Raw genomic sequence first — 20,429 nt, 5'->3', positions numbered from 1 at the left:
CTTCTCGACAACGACGTTGCTGGATTCCTCGAGTTGATACGGTTTTTATTATGAAATATGAATCTTGCGCGAAGCTTCTCATCGACGAAATTGAATAATCTTTCGGCTATGATTTTACGAAGTAACATATGGAACAACGTAAGGGACTTTAGACACAAATACCTACACTCTTTGTTCCCTAAAACGAGCTATCAATGTCAAAATATCGCGCAGGGATACCGAGAGGGAAGGGAAGGGAGACCGAGTGATCGCGTAACCGTCTTTCATCAATTTACCTATCGTCCCATCCACGGGCTCCGATAAAAATTTAGCCGCGCGCCGCCATTCAAGATACAACAATAAATTAACATTGGCTCGCTGTACGGCCGAATCTTTTGTACACGAAGCGATGCTGCATTGTTAACCGTCGAACAAAGAAAGATCGATCCGCATTCTTATGGGACAAATGTTCTTTGACCGTTCGAAACTATTCAAAATGTTGACCCTTGGTTAACAAAAATACGTGCGTGAACACACTCAATGACCATGTTTCACAGAAACTCATCGAACTTGTTGACTTTTTTTCAACGAGTTACAATTTAGAGTACCGTTCTGGGTTTGAGTAATTTTCATGAAAAAATTGAGACTGAAAAGCCCTAGCAATTTTTCGCGTGATTTTCACAAACTATGGAGAGATTGGCGAACATGGTGACAGGCAAGAATGGGCGGGACTTTTGAAAGCAGATATCAAGGAGGTGGAGGCGGAGGACGAGCAAAGTGACTAGACAATACAGGAAAAGAAGAAATGATATCGACGTTGTGAGTGCGCCAGCGCGAGGACCGCCTACTGCTCTTTCCCGTGTCGTTTTAACGACACGAACGATACCATTGTGAACAATGACACGTTAACGTTATATTTTTATCAAAACTATAGTACATTCATTGTTTGTCCAATGTTTACAAGTAGTAAGGAAGAGCGTCGAAGTATTGTTTTATCGTTCGTTTTGAAAATTGCATTTTAAAATTTGAAAAAATCCACTGGTACGATTTCGAGTTCGTATCTTCTCACGGTTACCATTTAGAAAAATGTGCAGGGTTGAAGCGTAGGCTCAAACAGATCCAAATTATAGGCAACGAAACAAAAATTGGAGATGTATATCTTGCTGTTTAACATTTTCTATTGACCACGCGATCCATTTAGTAAAAATAAAAATACTGATAATAATACGTACTGATGTTAACATTACGAAATCGCGAGCTGCGAACATACAAGTTCGTTTTGATACGATAGTTCTGAGAATCAGTGTTATATAGGTTCTTACCGCGGTATAGTTTTATAGTCTCGTCGAGTAAGTTCCGCGAAAAAATCTAATAACGTCTGCCGTTTTAAACATAGCAATTTTCAGAACTAAAACAAAATAAATTCTTCCCTCTCTATTATTTTTACGAACGTACAATATCCAATCTCAAAAATAAAGAATACCTTTCAAATTATAGAACACATGTGGAGTTGATGACAATTACTTAATAACAATTACTACAGGCCCCGAAGCTCCGAAATTTTTTTATTTACCCTACCACGTGCGTGGTATTCCGATAGAATTTCGAACATCGTTCCATCATTAAAATGACAACTTTATATCGGAGTGCACTTTCAAACGACATTTACCATCGAACGTTAACCCTCCGAGAAGACGAGAAGCACGCTGACAGATTACTTACCCTGTGGCAATCTTCTAGCCACCGGCTTGGATCTCATCGCTGCACGGCGGATGATGGATTCAAAAACAAAACACTAATTGTAAGAACGCTGACAGTCCTCCGAGCCATGCGAGTTTATGCACGATCGTTTATCCTGTCAATTATTTCACTCTATCCAACAACCTCCTTCCCCGTTCGTAGAAACAGTTCGTTCGATTAAACCGATCAAAACGTTGTCTATACCACAAGCCTCTCCCTTTTCTTTCTCTCCCGGTTCACTCAGATCGATGATAGTACGATAGAATTGTCGGTGGTGGTTCGAACCGGACACTGCGAAGGGTGCACAAAGAGAGTCCATTCCGTCACGCGGGTTCCGGTACACCGGGTCCCCCGGTTCCTCGGTGATCCGACGGCAGCGTCAGTCCGTCCGACTGGGATCCTGACGTGCGTTAGATCTGTCCTCCGACAGTGGAGGCTTCTCCTGTCCTCTGCGTCTCCTCCTTCTCCACCACCTTGTCCTCCACCCTCGCGACTGTGCCTCTCCTCCCCCTCTCCTTCCACACTCCCTCCAATCTCTTTTTCTCTCTTCCTCCGCCTCCCCCGCTCACTCTCTCTCTCTCTCTCTCTCTCTCTCTTACTCTTTCTCCCTGTGTTCCTCTCACCCTTTCGCTCTTTCCCTGCTCTTGCCGTCTCTCCCTCGGTGCCACGGTTTTCGCTCCGCCGCTACCTCTGCCGTTACACCACCGCTTCTTCCACCCCTTTCTCTCTCCTCTTTCTCCTGACCGTGTTGCTTCGTGTTACTCTACTACTACGGGCCACTACTACTACGATTACTTCGCCTCCACCTCTGCCTTTTCCACTTTCTGCCTCCTGGCCTTCCCCACCTGCGGAGTCGACCTGCTCGCTTCCCCACTACCTAAGCAATCCGGCTCTGCTGTCCACCAATGATCAGCCGCTGTCTCTCCACCACGTTCCTCTCTTCCTACGAGAGCGCAACCTCTCGTTTCTTCGCTCCCGGGCTCCTCTCCTATCGAAACCTCCGTCTAGCCGAAGCTACTGTAGCTTAGCGTATGAACGAACAAAGATGAAACTCTTCGTTCTAGTTTCCCTGCCTAGATCCATCCTGAAGGATTCCTGGTAGGCGAAACTGTTGTCGGTAGACATAGCGATATAATGGTTCCTTAGTGGCAGATTGATGTTTTGGACGGACGCAACGCTGGACCTCCCATGCAGACTTCCGGATGCGAAACACGTGTCCGTAATGTTTGTATTTGATTAACGTTATCGATGTTTACGGCAGGTTCGAAATAGAAATATACGATTATATTATTTCTTTGATATGCTCGAGGTTGCGTCTTGTGCAACATTTTAAACATCTCGCCACTCTGTTCGGTGCTGGTTGATGAGCTTGTCGGATGCTGCGTTTGGTCTTTCGCCGAGTGAAAAATTCGAAACTCGATGTATCGTTTGCAATAATGACGGTGACTTGGTAAGGAACAGGTGTTCACCGCGTGCAGTCTCTTTTGCTGACGATACAGATCACCGAATCGCAACTTTGTCCGGCTGGAAGCTTATCGCCTCTTGCTGCTGACGTGTAGTCTGTAGCCGTTCGATACGAAGTATCTAACGTGTGCACTGATTATAAACACTCTTGTCTGATAATTTGGTTATGTCTCGGTCCACGCTCAAGTTCAACTTTCACATAGAGCATTACGTAACGATATCGTGGTGGTCGAAATTCGATCTCGTCGTCCAGATTTCTCCGACGGTAGCAACGCGTGTTAAAAGAGTAGGAGGAATCGTCGGAAGCACGTTGCCGAAAACACGTGGCGACGAATGGCGCCGGATCGATAGCGCGATCAACGAGAGAGAAGGACACTTTCCATGACGGGTACGTAGCACTTGTTTCACGAACCGTCGCGCCGCTTGGTATCCGCGAGAATCGATCGATCAGTCCGTTCGATCGATTGCCCGCAGCCTTCACGAATCTTTCGATCGGCGCGAATCGCGTAGCGGCGGCCGTCGCGCGATGAACGACGCGACGAAGAGGAGAAGCACGCGTGGTGCGCGACGCGTCACCAAGAAAATGAAAATCGACGAAGGAAATGCGAATGGAAGTGCCGCGAGTGCGTCGACTTGGAGGCTCGCTGGCTGGCAACTCGGTTCACACCGACACTTCGACTTTGCATTTCTGGGTACGTTCGCTCGACTAGGCGCCCCTCTTCTCCGTCTTCGTCGCACCTGAACACGACCTCCGACCCCACGGATGGTGGTTCGGCGTGAAACGCGCCCGCGCACCCTTCCGAGCGCAGCTCCGCCCTGCTTCTTCGCCCTTTCGAAACCTGGATCGGCACCTCTTCTCCCTTCTTTTTCAGCGTGTGTTTCCATCGGTACGCGTGGAACGTGGAAACACGGCACGCGCGAAGAAAGAAAAACCAACGAGAATTTGGCTCGGTTGAAAGCGCGATTCGAGAATTTTTTACTTTACATCGCGGCCTTTATAAACTCTCGTTTGCGAAAATGCTGATTTTTTCCCCCATGATCGTTTCTCTCTTTCTCTCGAGTAGCTGCTAATCAGGCCAGGAAAATTGTTTTCCAACAAAAGCTGAACATCTTATCGTAAACGAGTGACAAGCTACTGAAATGACAGGACATTCGGCTAGGTAGCGATTTACAAAATTTTAAAGCGAACATTTTTAAGCGAAACAGTTTCACAGACTACTTCGTTCGTAATGCAATTACGTATAGAGTAGAGTAAGTAGACATTATTTTAATGAGAACTACGTGCAGCTCGCGCAATCTGCTTATTGGTGACGGTCTGACCGGAGATTCTGGGTTTCGACTCGCTAGGAACGCTACGACGTGTGCGGAGTGCAGAAATATCACGACGTATCGTTGTACGAGCCGCGCGCCAATATAGTTCAACGTTTATTTTCATCGCGGGAAATCATAAAAGATTGCTTCGTTCTTTTTGTCGAAAACGAATATTCAAAAGCACGTTTCAAACACATATCATCGTCGTCTAATTTTCATGCATTCTTATTTCTTTTACGAGAACTGCGAATAATATAGATCAGTCGAATTGGTATGAAACAGTTGTTCCAGTTTAACACTGACTGAACGTTCCTGGCAAAGTCAACTCGTTCGTCGGTATATGCTAGCTCATGTAAATTCTTTTTCTTTTCGCACGACGATCTGTACCCTTTATTTTCACCTCCGTTCCATTTTCTTAGACGCTGCCTCGTCTTGCACAACGACTGGGACTGTTTCGCAGCACACTTTCATCCGGCCCCCCACGCTCCTTTTCGTTCTCCATTCTATTTTTTCTCCGCTCGTTCTCCGAGTCACCTTCTCCGTACGTTTCTCGCCGGCAGCCGCCTCATCTCTCTGGCTTTCCTCCTCCAATAACGCCTTCCTCTTTCGCCAGACTTTCTTTGTTTCCCGCTGCACGTGCTCCACCCGCGGTTGTATACGCATAAAAACGCAACCAGTCCCTCAGCGAGAAGGAGAAAAAGGAGCACCCGGAGGAGACCGAGTGCGGCCGAAGGATATGTGTAACTTCGCAAGGCATCCATGTTTTAAATGGATATAGTATTTCTTACTCGGATGCACGCGCGTGTGCACGCTCGCTGCGTTACGTTATGTTACGCTTGCTAACGCGAGGCAGGTGTTGGCCGCTTTAGTTGGCGAGGGTCAACCAAGGAGAGAGAAAGAGGGTGGAACGAAGGCATATACGCGTCGTACGTATCTACGCGAGGTAAACGTGCACACGTTTTCCGCACAAATTGAATACGTGCCTGTCAGTGGCGTAGGAGTCAACGATAACCTCGACTGTCGCACCGATACAACGTATTGTACAAGTGCAGCAATTCTTTCGACCGACTTCTTCGAGGTAAGATTTCTGAACGAACGAACGTACGAGAAACGACTGCTCTCTTTCTAACGTTTCGCGCGCGTAACTTTCGCCACAATGATTTCCAAGCGATTCCGCCTAACGATCGAAGCTTTTCGGGGAAAATCCATGGAGTATGTAACCAGATTGGATATAGATTTGAAAAACATATTTAATTCTTACAACGTACGACCTACGATCGGATGCAATCGAAAATGAGCGGGCAGAAATGTATATCATTCGATGTAGGAGGGAAAGGAATCCGGAGGGTGAGGATCAATCTCTAGGGTAGTTGTACGAGGCTACTCGAGATCTCGAAATCTATAAAGAGAAGGAGGAAGTAGATTTGGCCACTTCTGACCAAAAGGAGAGGTCGCTAGAGGAAGGGATGTAGGAAAGTACCGCTAACGGATGACGTATATTAGGGATACTCTGGTCGAGTAAGGCACCCGAGGATTCCAGGACCCTCCCTGTCCTTTTGCTGGCTATAAAAACCACTCGCCTTCCTTCTCGACCCTTAGCTAAAAGGCCAATCCGCCCTACCACCCTTATCGATCCAAAAGGAACGAACGTTCGGTTACTCTTCGGCTTGTGGACTCGACTTCTTGCGCGCGACCACCCGGCTTCACCCCCTACCGTCTCTTCCAGATTCATCTTTGCGAGCGTAATTAACAGCCCGCTGGTTTTCCTTCGTTCTAACGGGGCAAGACATTTCCTTCCTATTTGACAATTACAACCGTAAAGATGAAATATTCTATTTATATTCAGGAGGCAATTTGGAAGGGTTTGCTCGATACCAAGGAAATCAAAGATCATACATCGTTAATCCGTCGAAAATAAGATTTTGAACGAGGATAACGAGCATCGTACGATTTGTGAATGGCGATTTCTAAACGAGTCCATTTTCTTTCACCGCTAATCGATACCGTTTGAGACATTACCTGACGAAGATTGCAGAAGAGGTGGTTTACAGCGGCTTTTACATCCGCCTGTTTTCCGCTCTCGTACGACTTCGCGGAAGCGTAGAACTTCCAAATGCTTGTACATCGTTCATGCGCTTAAAAGTTTTATCGCGCGACTCTCCATATTCATCGCGAATTTTCACTGGCCGTTTTTTCCCCAGCCACGCTGCCAAAGTATCATGCCGGAGCTCGCGACTCATGTTTTTCAATTACGCCAACATTTCAAAGCAGCGAGATCTGCCGCATCGATTTGAAAGTTGTAATTTTGCAATATATTATTAGTTCAGCCGTAATGCGGCGCAGATTATGAAATAATGTTTCTCATGCGTGTATACGCGATTATCTTAAAAGTATCTGTGAATAAGAAGAATGAGCTTTTACTCTTAACATCCATTAACATTGGACTCCGAGTACCATGAGTACATAACTTTTTTTATTCGAGTGCGTGACGCACAGCTATGCAGATCTCCGACTGGATAGCACACCGAGCAAGACGAATCGAATCGCATTTACCTGCAGTAAAGTACCAGCAATAATTGCTGAGGAAGCAAAGAGGCGCCTTCCACTTTATTTTCAAAGACGAACGGCTCGTTATTTTTTACATCGTCACGTACTTATTTCAACGTATCGAACAGCGTTGCATTATGGATTCTCCTACTTGTATTCGTCGGATAGTTAAGGCAATTACTCGATGGCAAATCTTGTTCGAAAAGTACCAACCATCGAGTTCGCATTTCAAAAAGATCGTGACTGAGTAAGCTGATTACGCGTCGTTCGAGCGAAGCGTTTTCCAAAGCTGATGGCGAATTACAAGAGGGTGAGAAACGAGGAGAAGGGTTACAAAGAGAGTGGAAGGAAATTGTGATGGAGGGAGAAAGAGAGCGAAGCATGTCGTGCAGCCTATATCTAAGACGGTCGCATGTCATATCAGCAGTCATCGGGCTGGGATATAGGTATGTCTGTATAATGCCGCGATAGTACCTCGACAGTGCCCCTGTGTGTATATTACGGGGATTTAGCTCGAGGGCCCTCGCATGCTCGGAGACTGATGTGACCACGGAGACCGCCTCGTCGAGACATGCGAACCGACCTGTACGAGAGACCCTGTATCGCCTTCCAAGACCGCAAAAAAATATCATAAATGTTCTCGATCGCCTTGCACGCTTAACTCGAGTTTACGCAATTCCTTCACAAAACATGTGTCCACTCGATGAAGCGCACGCCCGTATTTTTCGCGGCACCGTATTATAAGAAATCTTTTGCGCATTAAAGTGATATCGGTACAAGATTTTCGAGCGATCGCGATGAGAAAAGAAAGTCATACTGAATAACTGGCACGAAACAGAAGATACGCCAACTAGAAACGCGCGATGCATTTTCGAACGAGAATAAGGAGCGAAAATACCACGACGAATCGTTCGGTGATTGCCTCCTCCCTTCTTTCCGATTAAGTACCATTTTCTTTCTGTCGTTAACGTATCTGATTGTTCAATAATCGCGCAGATATACGCGGTGGATATTCGCGTTACAATGTATATGAATGAGGGTGGCGTGTATCAGCGGTAAAAAAAGTAGGTTGCCTGGCTGACTAAGCCGCGCAAAAGATTAAAAGCTTTTGATGTTTCGTATTTAAATTAACTCGTTATCCCGGATCCTTGAACGCTGGAAAATCGCGAAAACGAGCGCACCGCCAATAGCAGTGTCTTACTCGCATAATTGCATCGTATTCGACGCTGATCTAACAAAAGCGACGTCTGCAACTTCTTATTTATATTCGTTACGAAGACATGAAAGTGGTCTCGTTAAGAAATCCTGAAATCGTTAAACCTAGGACTAATTTATAAATTTCCACGATAATTACGCGAGGCCTAAAACCTCGACTAGCCATTCTAAATTAAATCCGAATGATTAACGAGATACACAGAGTGACCTTTACTGCCGCGTATTAATAAGTCTGTGCTCGGCTTACTATTCCGACTAAACAAGGGTGATGGAAGCGATAGCTTATCGATGTAAAGCAAAACGTATTTCGCGTTGAATCGGAATCTCCCTCTGGATTCAGAATTCGTATCTCGATATCAGCGCCGAAAATCTCGGTATTTTCGACATTGTCCCAAACGAAAATTTCGAGCGATAAGTATGTCAGGTATTCACGAGCTTCGTCACTTGACGACAAATCGCTCGACCTAACTACCTTCCCTTTCAGCTCCCGCATGGCATTATGGTACAACGTTTTCAGTTATTTCGCCGCACAAATTATGCGCGTTCAATAAGGTGGACAGAGAAACATGGCGTGACTTCTACGTTTCAGGTCAAGACAATATATTTCGTTATTATATTATTACGTGGCTGGATGGCAACGAGAATTATGTATTTATTGCCCGGACATTATTTTTATCGTATCACATACCAGACACACGACGTGTTCTATCTAGCCGTGGCCAACCAAAGATTTATTTTAACGACCGCGTCCCAAATCTTTGATCGATAGCTCGTAGAATCAGCATATGCTACCGTGTCATCGATTTCTACAGACGATTCAACTTACATCTGCTGGTTAACGCAATGGGCGAACAGAGACGGAAGTGGATTTGTCTTGGATCGTAAGTCGACAGGACGTAGCATCTAACATTTTTTGAAGACGCAAAAAGATACGATAATTGTGTTATGTAAAATGCCATAACCTTACCTTGCACGACGCGATCGCAGTTCACCATACAGCCTCCTTATGGATTCGTGAATGCTTGCTTTCTTTTCTTGCTACGTTGGCATCTTCGCGTGTAGATCGATTTAAAATCTACGATTATCACAAAAATTATGACACAATGATTATTATTTTTCACTATATATATAATTAAGATGCTACATTTCAAACGACGCTTTGAGAATGTCGTAAAACGCGCAGATGACTTTCAACTGGTTTACCGCGTAAGATGGACGTGACTCAATATCAAAATTAAATATTGAGAAATTTACAGGCGGAAATATTTAAATTATTTGATGTTATATTTTTAATATTCAAGTTTGTTAATATAGTTATAGTTAAACATAAAAGATAATATACGATTCATAATGAAAATGGTATAATTATTGACAGACGTAGTATCCTACTCATATAAAGTTTCGTCTTCTCAGTCTTCCGTGACATTCGCGCGATAATTCTTTGTTATAATGGATAATAAGCAATGTACCGTGTTTCACTCCTATAATTTTGAAGTTTTTACGAGTGCTGTACAATCTTTCTTCATATATACCGTATTGCGAGAGTACAATACCTCAAGACGAAGACAATTTCACTGAACAGTATATATCCGTGTTCCGCGATTTTTCAGCAGAAGGTGAGTCACTTCATAAGATATCAAATTTACTTCCTCACTTTTGAACGCATTTTTTCATTCGCAAATTCGTACCATATTGCATCAAACAAGTCTCGCAATTAGTACATCATTAGCACAATATCGAACAATGACTGGCATAAGTGTGAGGTTATGTCATTCCGTAGACGTAAAAGATAGACCGCATATACCGTGTTGAGAAAATAGGCTTCGTTAAAAAACAGATAGAAATAAATAACGGATCTCTATTTCCTTTTCTACGGAGAATGTAAATATCTCTATCTCTTCTTTAACAAGAACCGTGCTCTTCAGTTGGCATCCGCGGTTTATATTTCTTACGTTTATTTACATCCTTCGTTTCTAATTTAGTCATATTTTTATATTTTCATTTACATCCTACTCTTTATATCTGTTTCAATACATCGGCTAAATTCCGCTCCGAATCATAGAATCGATATCGATTCTCCGACTCGTATAAAGGATTGATTCGTCCTTCATAAAATTAAGAAATTGTTATCGTCGCGATCGAGAATCGTCTATCGATTACCCGGCATTCTCATTGACAAGAAAGTTATCGCGTCGCTATTTAAAGGTTAGTCGAGGCTCGAGTGAGCTTTGTAGTGAGAATTTGATTGGTAATCCTTGGCGTGGCACCCAGTCAATCGTTACCCCTTGTAATATTACCGAGCTCGTACAGACGTTTGCGTAGTCGTCTTTCAGTGTGTACGAGCTCGAACCGCGCCAATACAGACACACACGTACAAGCGGATCAGGTGTACGCGAGCGAGCGTGCGTGTTAGTAAGTGGGTTTGGGTAACTAAAAGCCAAGCGCGGGTCGAGTGTGCGAGTGTATCATAGAGAGGGCATTCGAGCGGAAAAACGCAACTAAACGCGAGTAATTGGAAGCCCAAGGGGGGGTACATTCGTGGCGCACTGGGTCTACCGACACCCTTGCTCCGCCAGGGACGAATCCATGCTCGTTTATTACTTCCTCCGAATGTTTACCCCCGTATTTGTCATATTGAGTTTCCTGTTTATATCGTTCCTTCGACACCGTGGATCGTGGCCCCTGTTATCACATGGCATGGAAACGAAATGCGAGTTCTAGAAAGGAAAGGCGAAGACACTTGACAAATTAAGTCATCTTTCGTATTGCTTTAACGATCGCATGCGAGATATTGTTTCGTGATCGATTCTAAAGCCGATTTTTATTCATAGGACGGAGAAAATTATAGCAGAGTATAAAATTGGAGTAATCGTTTTAAAAACGATTGTTTACAGGACGGGTTGATTTCATCTTTTTAAATTTGTTAACTGCTGCCCTGGCGGAACTTTCGAAGCTCGCGAAGAAAAGAAAAAAGAATTTCGTGTCAAACCTTGCTTCACGTTCCAGTTTAACGCGAGCCCCAGTCGTCATCGTTAATATGTTTCCGATTCTTTTTCTTCGCCAGCGAGAGAAATTTCTCCGTACACCGGTTCTCGTTGTGTTTCACTAGATTTTCCTTGTTTTTTCTCTTTTCGGTCCGTCGATTAACAACGGGGGTTAGCACTCTAGAATTTTGCGTAAATACTCCCTGTTAATATGTGCCGTCGGTCTCGCGGAGAGAATCGATCGCTTCAAATTCTCAATTGTGTGCTCTCATTTCCGCGTAACTACCTTTGAAACGATAAATTCATCAATGACCGGCCTTGTTCCACAAAGACGGTCCACGTTGGTCAATAAAACGGAACCTCTCGAATTTCACTGTTTCTGTTTCCATAATAAGATTCCTACCGACCGTGAAGTCATTATCATACGCGTCTCAACGTGCCCCGATGTGGTCGTAAAATCTTTTTGACCATTAAGCTTCGAGATCTTGTGAAAGAAACCCTCTATGTTTTGAAAAATTTATGTAAAACAGTTACGCTGTTTAACAACCGTCTCTTCACGATGGTTTGGGAAGCTAAAATAATTTAGGATTATAACCATATTCTGTGCACCAAAGTTGGTCTGTCGTTGGCGTAATCCTAGGGGATGCTATTTGGAAACTGGTCGTGGTTAGAAGCAGAATTTGATAAGGAGAGAAAGAGAGAGAGAGAGAAGTGATTTAAGACGGTCTCCAACCTGCCGCGGTTCTGGTTCCGTTCTGTCTTCACCTCCGTGGTTTCCACCCTCTTCGGTCTTTCTCTCCCTTTCTGTACATCCTGCCTCTTGCTCCCTCTGCTCCCTACTCTCCCTCTCTTTTCTTGTGTACATGCATCGTCCCGGTGGAGAGGCAGCAGGGGGTTGTTTCGTGGCTGCCGTTGGCTTTTCGTTGCGGTTTGTGTAGGGGATGTTTCCTTCCCTTGTGAACATATCCATAGAATTCCCTTCTCTTGATATATCCTCCCTCGTTCACCGTTTCGTCCGTCTTGCTCCTTCTCTTTCGTTTCAGCTTCTCGACCGTAGCATATTATCGGCATGGCAGTGCCTTCAGTTCAGTCAGTGTAAACCCTCGAAGGCATTTGCTGATTCAAATTAATCACAGCCGAGGTAGACTGCCCAACCCTCTGGATCCTGCCTTCTCCAGTTGAAAGGCACCAACAAGCTGCTGGTGGGGGCAAACACCTATAATTCCTCGTTTTGCGATTCTTGCTTTTACGTTCTCGTCTCATCGTCGTTTTGTCATTAAACAAATATATCTTTAATCTAATTCTTGATTTTCCGACAAGAATAGGTATAGCTGTATGCGAAAGTCTTGAAGCGTTTACGAAACGAAATGTTCATTTCATGTACGGATAAGAGGATACTTGGTATTATTTCAACTTCACTGATTAGTTCATCAATAGCATATATTTGATCTATGAATTAGTAATTAAAATATACCATAAATATTTCGTGCGCATTTCTCTTGCTTCCGCCAACAGTAAGAGTTCTTTGGGAAATACGTACTGTCGAATAATTTTTTAACAAACTCATTTCGTATTTTCTGCCATCCTTTTTTCAGTATTTCAAAAAATTAATTTTTACTGTTCTTTTTTCTCTGACTCGTTTTCCTTTCCTTTCCTATACACGATTCCTGTTTCATAACATTTAGCCGGCGCTTTGTTTATTGTAGCATTTACCAAACATTTGTGAATTAGGAAACATCGTAAATAGAACGTAGCACGTAGAAACAGTCTAAAAAGATATTGTGGTAAAAAGCAACGTCGTGAGTACTTGGATGGTCTAATATTTTTATGTAGCGCATATATCGTACGTATGATTGGAGAATCGATTAAGGATTTCAATCGGTAAAGAACTTGCTACACCGTGTTCCGTAGTCATGACGGTCATGAGTTCCCTTGGTACGATAACTAAGAATCAAATGCAGGGTTTTTCACCTCCATAAAGTTTTTTTGTGGTAATATACGTTCGGCGGCGTAGGACGCGGAGCACAGGCATTAAAAGCTCGTCAAACAACGGTACCTCGAAATCGCGTGGAATCATTTTCCCTGTGGCTCCATCGGCGTCTAAACGATAGAAGGAAGGAAAAAACGAGGACTCGTCAGCGTGAGAGAAGCTCGGGGTAGGAGAGAACGGGAAGAAAGGAGAAGAAAGGACGAAGAAAATGCGTTTTTCATCCCCATGACACGACTACCGGTGGTGGCCTGCTGGATTTTCGTCGCGCTGCAGAGCCCGTTTCGCAGGATTGAAAAAGAGAGAAAGACAAAAAGATGGAGAAAGGGAACGAGAAAAAGCGGGGGAGAGTCCGCCGAGAGTGCTCTTTAGAATTAGAGCAGAGCCAGCTTCTGCATTTCTCTTTCTTTCTCTTCTCCTCCTTTTTCCCTTTTTCCTTTTCTCTTCTCCTCTCCTCGATGAATCCGCGAGGCGTCTCATCACGCAACATTACCCACAAGCCTCCGCGACTCCTGCCTTTCTCCACCCTGTCCTTCTTCATCCCCTCTACCCTATCCCATCTCTGTCCGACCCACCCACATAGTCGGACCACCGACGGAACTTCTTGCATCCCGGCCGCGTAACATTAAGCCTACTCCTTCCCATTTTTTCTTAGACTGTATGAAGCGGCCTTCTGTAAGCGGCAACGTTTTATTTTCCCTTCCTTTCCTCTTTTTCCATCTTATTGCGTCTTTTTTCCTTTTCCAATTGCGAGGAGAGTACCGCTTCAACTCGCAGAATATTAAAGTCCTTCGAAGCGAATTCAACTCACTTTCAGGGGCACACATATACACGTGTATGTATGGTAGACATGGAATTGGCGATTATTTTCTCGATAAAATTTCGCTCCATTGCTTCCTCGTTATTTAGGAACCGAAGATGATAATGGACACTCTGCAGATCGTAAACGATATTTCTGCGCTTAACGACCTTCTATGCGTTTTCTAGCTCGAGACGAAGCTGGTATCGCAGAGCTCGTATTTTTTCCTACTCATCCTCCATTTTTTCGCGTTATCCTCTTTTATCGCACGGCCCTCGGCATCGACATAGCGCGATGGCAGGGTGGAGGAAGTTCACCAAAGCAAGGGAAGAGGCGGAGGATACCGGGATGTTGAGACGCTGCAGAGTGCGGGAGGGGTTGTTCTCGAGGGTGCTGCTATGGCGGGATGAGAGCAGAGACGAGAGAGAACCGGGAGGAGGCACGGAGGGGAGGGAAAGAGGTCTCGTCTCCCTGTCTCTATTGATCCTCCGAGGAGGAGCCGCGCGCACCTCGTCTTCCATCCCACCTCATCCTCAATACTACTCTACGCTCCGAGAGACGACGACGACGACGACGACGACTGCTACGACGACGACGACGACGACGACGATGTAGTTGACGGAAATAGGAGGGAGACAGAGGGAATGAGAACTGTTCTCTCTGCAACTCGGCTTGTGTGTTGCGAGTCTGGGAAAACGCATCGACAACTGGAGCCTTCCACGAGTCCACGCGTTTTACTAAATGTGTAGCTGCCGCGTGTCTGGATCAAACGATCCTTTCATCTTTGCACCGGAAGTCTCGTAATCGAGCGTATTCCCAATTACTTCTGGAAATTCTGTTGTGCATTCGGTCTCGCGATAAGAAAGAGAGGGACCACCGCCGCGACGTTTAGTTTTCGAGTTAACACACGCTCGCCCGTGCTACGTATTTTAAAACTCTGCCACAGAACAAATGCCTCGCATTGCTTCTTCGCTTTGTAATTACTCGTAATTTTTATCGCGACTCGATAACGCCGGATAGAGTCCTCCCCGCGTGAGATGATTGATCGATGCTGGCGACGTGTTTTCGCCATGTTTATATTTAACATTCTTCGGAACATACTTGGACCGATGCACTAGGGTATTTGCGGTTTGCTCATATATCACTGGAATATCAGTTGGACAGTTTTGATGTATTAGTCTCATTAGCTTTACGACTTATCGTTGCTGCATTTCATCAAGGTTTATGACTTCTTCCTTGCAACGTGTTCCCCTCCCGCGTTCCACCTACAAGAGTGACTCGTTCTCTTATTATCTATCGCGATACGCGATCTTATCTATGCATATACATATGGAAATCAAAGAATCCTCGGTGGCGTGGCTTGTTCCGTGTTGCAAACGTGGGAGCACGATTGGCGCAAAAGTTGCTCGCTATCTTCTCCCACTCTGTTTCGCTTCTCGTTGCCTCTCTCTAGTCTGTTCACGGCCCCTCGCTGCTATAACTCGACCCATCGTTATCTCCGACAAGAAGACTCCCCATTGGTTGTTGATCTTCCCACTCGTAGTGATGCCTCCCTCGCTCATCGCAACCGTCCTGCGTGTTCCAAAGCTCGTCTGTCCCTCGGCTCTTCAGGACATTCAGTTTGTGCGTGTGTGTACGAACCTCGGAGCTATTCCGGGAGCCCCATTGGGCCAAGGGGAGCATCCTCCGTTTCTGATTGGGCCGGCACCGAGAGCATCTCTGCTCATCCTCGCGTTTGCGCGTCTACCACGATCATCGTCTCTCTCGTTGCGTGTATAGTCGGAGCTGCGTTATCCAAAATGGTGGATTCCCCGGTATACGTATGTCCGTAGATACGAGAACCAAAGTCGCAACGAATGGAGCTAACAATTTCTATATTAAGAAGCTAACAAGGACGAAATTGCAGGGATAGCGTCGAAGATTCAGATGGGAGATCCTGCGATCGTTCGGTTGAAGAGAAAAACGTAACGCGCGGCAATAATTTTCCGTAGCAAAGATAGTCGCGTTATTCGCAATGACGTTTCCTGTCGGTCGTACGGCTCGGACGATCGAGTTCGTCTCCGAGAATAGAAGGAGGCGCGTTAGTCATACATCCCGTCGTAGATCTGGCTATAACTGGCGTCTGTGACGGGCCAACGCCATTATGGCAGACACGCAGAGAGAAGCGATACGTGCACCGCGACCGGAACGAAGCGAAGGGGAGAGTAAAGACATTTACGAGGAGGAAGGCAGAGACCGGCTGGCGGAAGAGGAGAGAGAACGAGAAACGGAGAATGCACTGGCAGCGTTCATTTGCGACGCCAGTAACACGCTGCCGCATCTATTCATACACAGCGGCTGCACCCACGCCGACGGCGCGCAGCTTGCGTGTATCCAGCGTCGACGAGGGAAGACCGCGACAGAGAGTCAGCGAGAAAAGAGAGAAGAGAGAAGCGAGAAGAGCGGAGGGAAGAAACAGACAGGCTTGGCAACAGTGGCCACTTGTACGTTTTACCTTCTCTGGCCTTCGCGTCTTTCGTTTCGCTCCTCTCAGTTTCTCTCGTTTTACCGTGAACCTCGCGGAGTTCAAGAGAACACAGTGACATCCAAGAAGGGTGAGACCGAGCGAGATAGTGTGATAATTGGAAGAGGAAACGGGTTGGGGAAGAGGAAGGGAGAGACAGAGAAGAGCGTAGCGTAGGTGGAGGCGCTGTTTCATGGTTGGTGGGGGCCGGAGGTGGTGGTGGAGGCCCCTCAGGAGGTGGAAAAGGTGGATGATGAGGCGGGGGAGCAGGAGGTGGTTACCATGGCTACCAGAAACCACAGCCGCCGCCACCGACGATGCGAGAGGTGTCACTGACTCCTGGCAAAGCTACCACGCACTTATACACCTGTACGGATACCTACGTACCGTGGAATATCGTCTCTACAGACACGTTTCTTTGCCTATACTACGAACCTACCTGTGCTACCTGGTACGCATCGCGAGATAATTTCTCTCGAGTACCTTCTCTCTGTGTTTCTGCCGCTGCCGAGTTCGTTCGTAACGAATTTCATCTTTGAGCCGACGACCGTTTGATCTCTGTACTAGTATCGGTCGAGGTGTCGCATATGGTATTTCGTAACGTTCGAGGCTCTTAGTACTTCGAACTTGGAGATATTGGGCAGGAAGAGAGAATTCCCAAATGGAAGTTGGATTAAAATTATCGTTTGGACTTTAGGACCATTCGTCGTATCAGCAACGAACGCTCGAAACTTGCATATTGCAAACGGTTAAAAGGTAAAAGCAAACGTGCGCTGCGCGTAGTGATCTAAACAATCGATCGTCGTAGCGGACATAAACCGGGCCTCTCTCGAGAAGTCGACGTGACTTAAAAAGACCATCTCGAGCAGGAGAGCGGCGAGAAACAAAAGATCCGCCTCTTAACCGCGGCCGTTCGTTCCGTTTCTACTCCTCTCCGCCCCCAACGTCGTTCCTATCCTTTTTCTTCGACGACTCTCCCTCGACAGGACGGGAATTAAATTAAGGCTTCCGAAAATAAACTCGGCGACATTCAATTGTTCCTCGCAGGGGCCGAAACGACACAAGACGGCGGCAGTACGGCGGTGTCGAGCCTCGTAAAAGATGAGAAACGATCCAGCAAGATGGCCGACCTGACGATGTTGGACGCGCATTTTCTACCTAGTGCCGCTTATATCGGAGATACCGATATACAGCGTGCAGAAAGTAAAAGAGGCGAATATCGAGAAGGAAAATGGACCGTCGAATGGTCGCTGAGCTTATATGGACGAACGTCCGTCTAAAAGTAAAAAATAAATACTTAACGCCGAAGCTGTGACGATGAAGGAATATACCGGTTCGAATCGCGGTAAAATGGAAAGGAAACAGGTTAAAGGCCGATGGTAGAATTTCTCTTAAAACCCTGGCAGAAAAGAGAAGAGGTACTATGGAAGGGTGGTTACTACGGTGGCGATACGATGCTCTTTCTACGTCTTCGTCGCTTATCGTGTGTATAGTCCGATTCGCTTCGCGGTCTCCATGGGAACCCGCGGAAAAACCTATCGATTCTCCCTTTCGACTCCTCTGAAAGAGAACTCCTTCGAGGATCCTTTGGCCACTTTCCGTTTCTCTCATCTTCTACGGATCTCCTTCGTCTCCTCTTTCCGGCGGGAGCCACAGCTTTACCTTCCTCGACAGGGTCAGCTTTTGCTCTCTGGTGTTGGTCTCCGGAAAAGAAAAAGAACGGAAGAGTCGGAGCGAAGGGGAGAAGAAGACAGAAGGGGGCACGGCAATGCCGTTAAAAGAGGTTTATTTCGCTAATAAGACCGGACTTGTGCCGTGCTTATTGAAACAATAAAGAATCACCCCTGTGGGCGGAGGAAGGAAACCCTCAAGATGGCGACCCTTCCTGGTCATGCCGTGGATATACCAGAGGTACGTGCACTGGTTCCAGAGTGTCGACTGATCAACTCCCGATGGATTTATGGCTACGATATTGTGGTGCGCCTTCACCTTCCTTTTGTCTCGAGTTTCGTGTTTCTATCGTATCGTTCTTTGCCATCTGCTTTCCAGCTACATTGAAATCAAGGACTGCTTTCGTGCGACGAAACGTTAACGTTAGGGTATATGAAAAATGAACGAAAAATCATCGAACGTGAAACGTTTCGGTCGTTATCCTTTCACGCTGTCATGATACGAATCGAAGCGATAATTATAGTAAAAAAAAAAAAAAAAAAAAAACAATTGGCGAAAGAGCGACGGTAGTACGACTACGAAAGAATGAATGAAGCCTACATGACCTAGTTTATCGACGCGTAATTTGGGTTACCGGTGAGAAGGTTGGATTAGAATCGAAGGGTCGTAAGTATACGGGTGCACGTCAGAGTTTGCGGCGCTCACCTCCCTAATATGCTGCGTTATCGCGAGATTTATCGGTTATCGGTTACGTGCACTTCCCTCGGCTGCGGCTCCGTCAGCTTTACTCCTACTTTTTCTCGCCATTTTCGTCACCGATGGGGATCCTGTTGCGGACGTCTATTAGGTGCATGGCTCTTTAACATCAAATATTCCCCATGAAACGTTTTTCAAAGTCGCTTCGGCATTAAAAGCATTCTTTAGCCGTGGCCGTGTGCAATTTTTCCCTATCTGATGAGTTTCAAAAAAGCACGAAGACGTCCCCGTATCGAGAGGACAAAAAGGGCCACCGCTATTTGCAACTTATGAGGGCAATTCCGAACTCGGTCACGTTCGACCGGTCGAAAGCTTCGAACTTTACGTCCTCGTCGTATCCCTCCTTATCGCGTTGCCACGACGTAATAGTGAAACTTTCCTTTTGTGAACCGAACCGAGCGGTTTTGCGTAAACGAGTTCCACGGGTATGAAATGGGCAAGATACAGCGGAGGATGGTGTGTCTCGTTGAGAATCGATAGAGCTCCTACCGAGACTACCCCGCGAGACACGAATTCCCGGATTCCATGTCGCCACCCCTAAAAACTCCATCTACGAGAGCGCTCGGCCTGTTCGCCTCCCTCGATCCACCACCACCACCCCTTCGGTACTCCTCGAGGCACCACATTACCTCTGGACGAGAGGATTTCGAGTATGGAAAGAGAGATCGACCACCGAGGAGAGGGAGAGACGAACCGTGCTACAGGGGAGAGATAGGAAAAGAGGAAGAAGGAAAGAGCTGGAGAGAGCAACGCAAAGGGCCGAGTACAATGGTCCGCGTCGGAGATTCGGAAACGTCGGGACCCGGCATTCTGAATGGGAGACGAATGAGGAGTCTGCCCCAACTGGATCGCAGGACAATGCATTCGAGAAAACGAATGTTAACGTTGACGATAACGCGGCTCGCTAGGAGATAGATGGTTGTTCGAGTTTCTTCGTAGAGGACGATCGTGTCTCGACCTTTCCGTGATTAACGTTATCGGAAACAGTGATAGCGTCGTAAGATAGATGGCTACGGCAAAGATAAAACGCGGTAAATGCGGCTTATCCGTTGGAACGTGCGCGAACAGCTAGCGACGAACCTATCGGCGACTGATTTGCACGAAAGCTCTAGTCAGGTTGTAGCCAATTTAATTTTACGCTCACTCGACCGCTAGTGATCCAAATTGTAGCCGCGCACGGCGCGAGGTTAAACGTATCTTGACTATTTATAAACCGGCAACGGTTATGCTAATTTTGCGTACGAGTGATAAATCTTGCATTTCTATTTTGCAGCTATTACGAGCAGCAAGTTGCTTCGGAAAGATGAAACGTAATCCGAAACTTTTGTTCCAGACCGTGACAATTCTCTGTTACGAGCAATGAGGAATACTTTCAAGATACGTCATCGAAGGCAACGACTAGGGATGCTACCTTTGCTCGACTTTTCGCTGCAGGTTAATCGGCCACCAAGGTAAACGAAGCTATTATTCGCT

General features: G+C 46.0%; 2 protein-coding genes across 3 annotated transcripts in view; one reads left to right on the top strand and one right to left on the bottom strand.

Annotated features, from left to right (window-relative positions):
- Positions 1–9,359, bottom strand: part of LOC139998394 (transcription factor hamlet) — a 63,671-nt gene extending 54,312 nt beyond the window's left edge. The window contains exon 1 of one of the 2 annotated variants that reach the window (XM_072022869.1): positions 9,224–9,359. In XM_072022869.1, the coding sequence (XP_071878970.1) occupies positions 9,224–9,251 (28 nt within the window). In that variant the 5' untranslated portion in view covers positions 9,252–9,359. Of the gene's footprint in view, positions 1–1,701; positions 2,165–9,223 lie in introns of those variants that run through there. The other variant, XM_072022867.1, reaches the window with a different exon arrangement.
- A 373-nt stretch (positions 9,360–9,732) lies between these two features.
- Positions 9,733–20,429, top strand: part of LOC139985651 (protein gustavus-like) — a 186,838-nt gene continuing 176,141 nt past the window's right edge. The window contains exons 1-2 of the mRNA XM_072000242.1: positions 9,733–9,872; positions 20,290–20,407. Coding sequence (XP_071856343.1) covers positions 20,316–20,407 — 92 coding nt within the window. The 5' untranslated portion in view covers positions 9,733–9,872; positions 20,290–20,315. The remainder of the gene's footprint in view (positions 9,873–20,289; positions 20,408–20,429) is intronic.

The sequence above is a fragment of the Bombus fervidus genome, chromosome 3 (assembly GCF_041682495.2).
Source record: "Bombus fervidus isolate BK054 chromosome 3, iyBomFerv1, whole genome shotgun sequence".
Lineage (NCBI taxonomy): Eukaryota > Metazoa > Arthropoda > Insecta > Hymenoptera > Apidae > Bombus > Bombus fervidus.
Note: the sequence above shows the minus strand (reverse complement) of the source record. Positions and strands in the feature narration are given on the sequence as shown.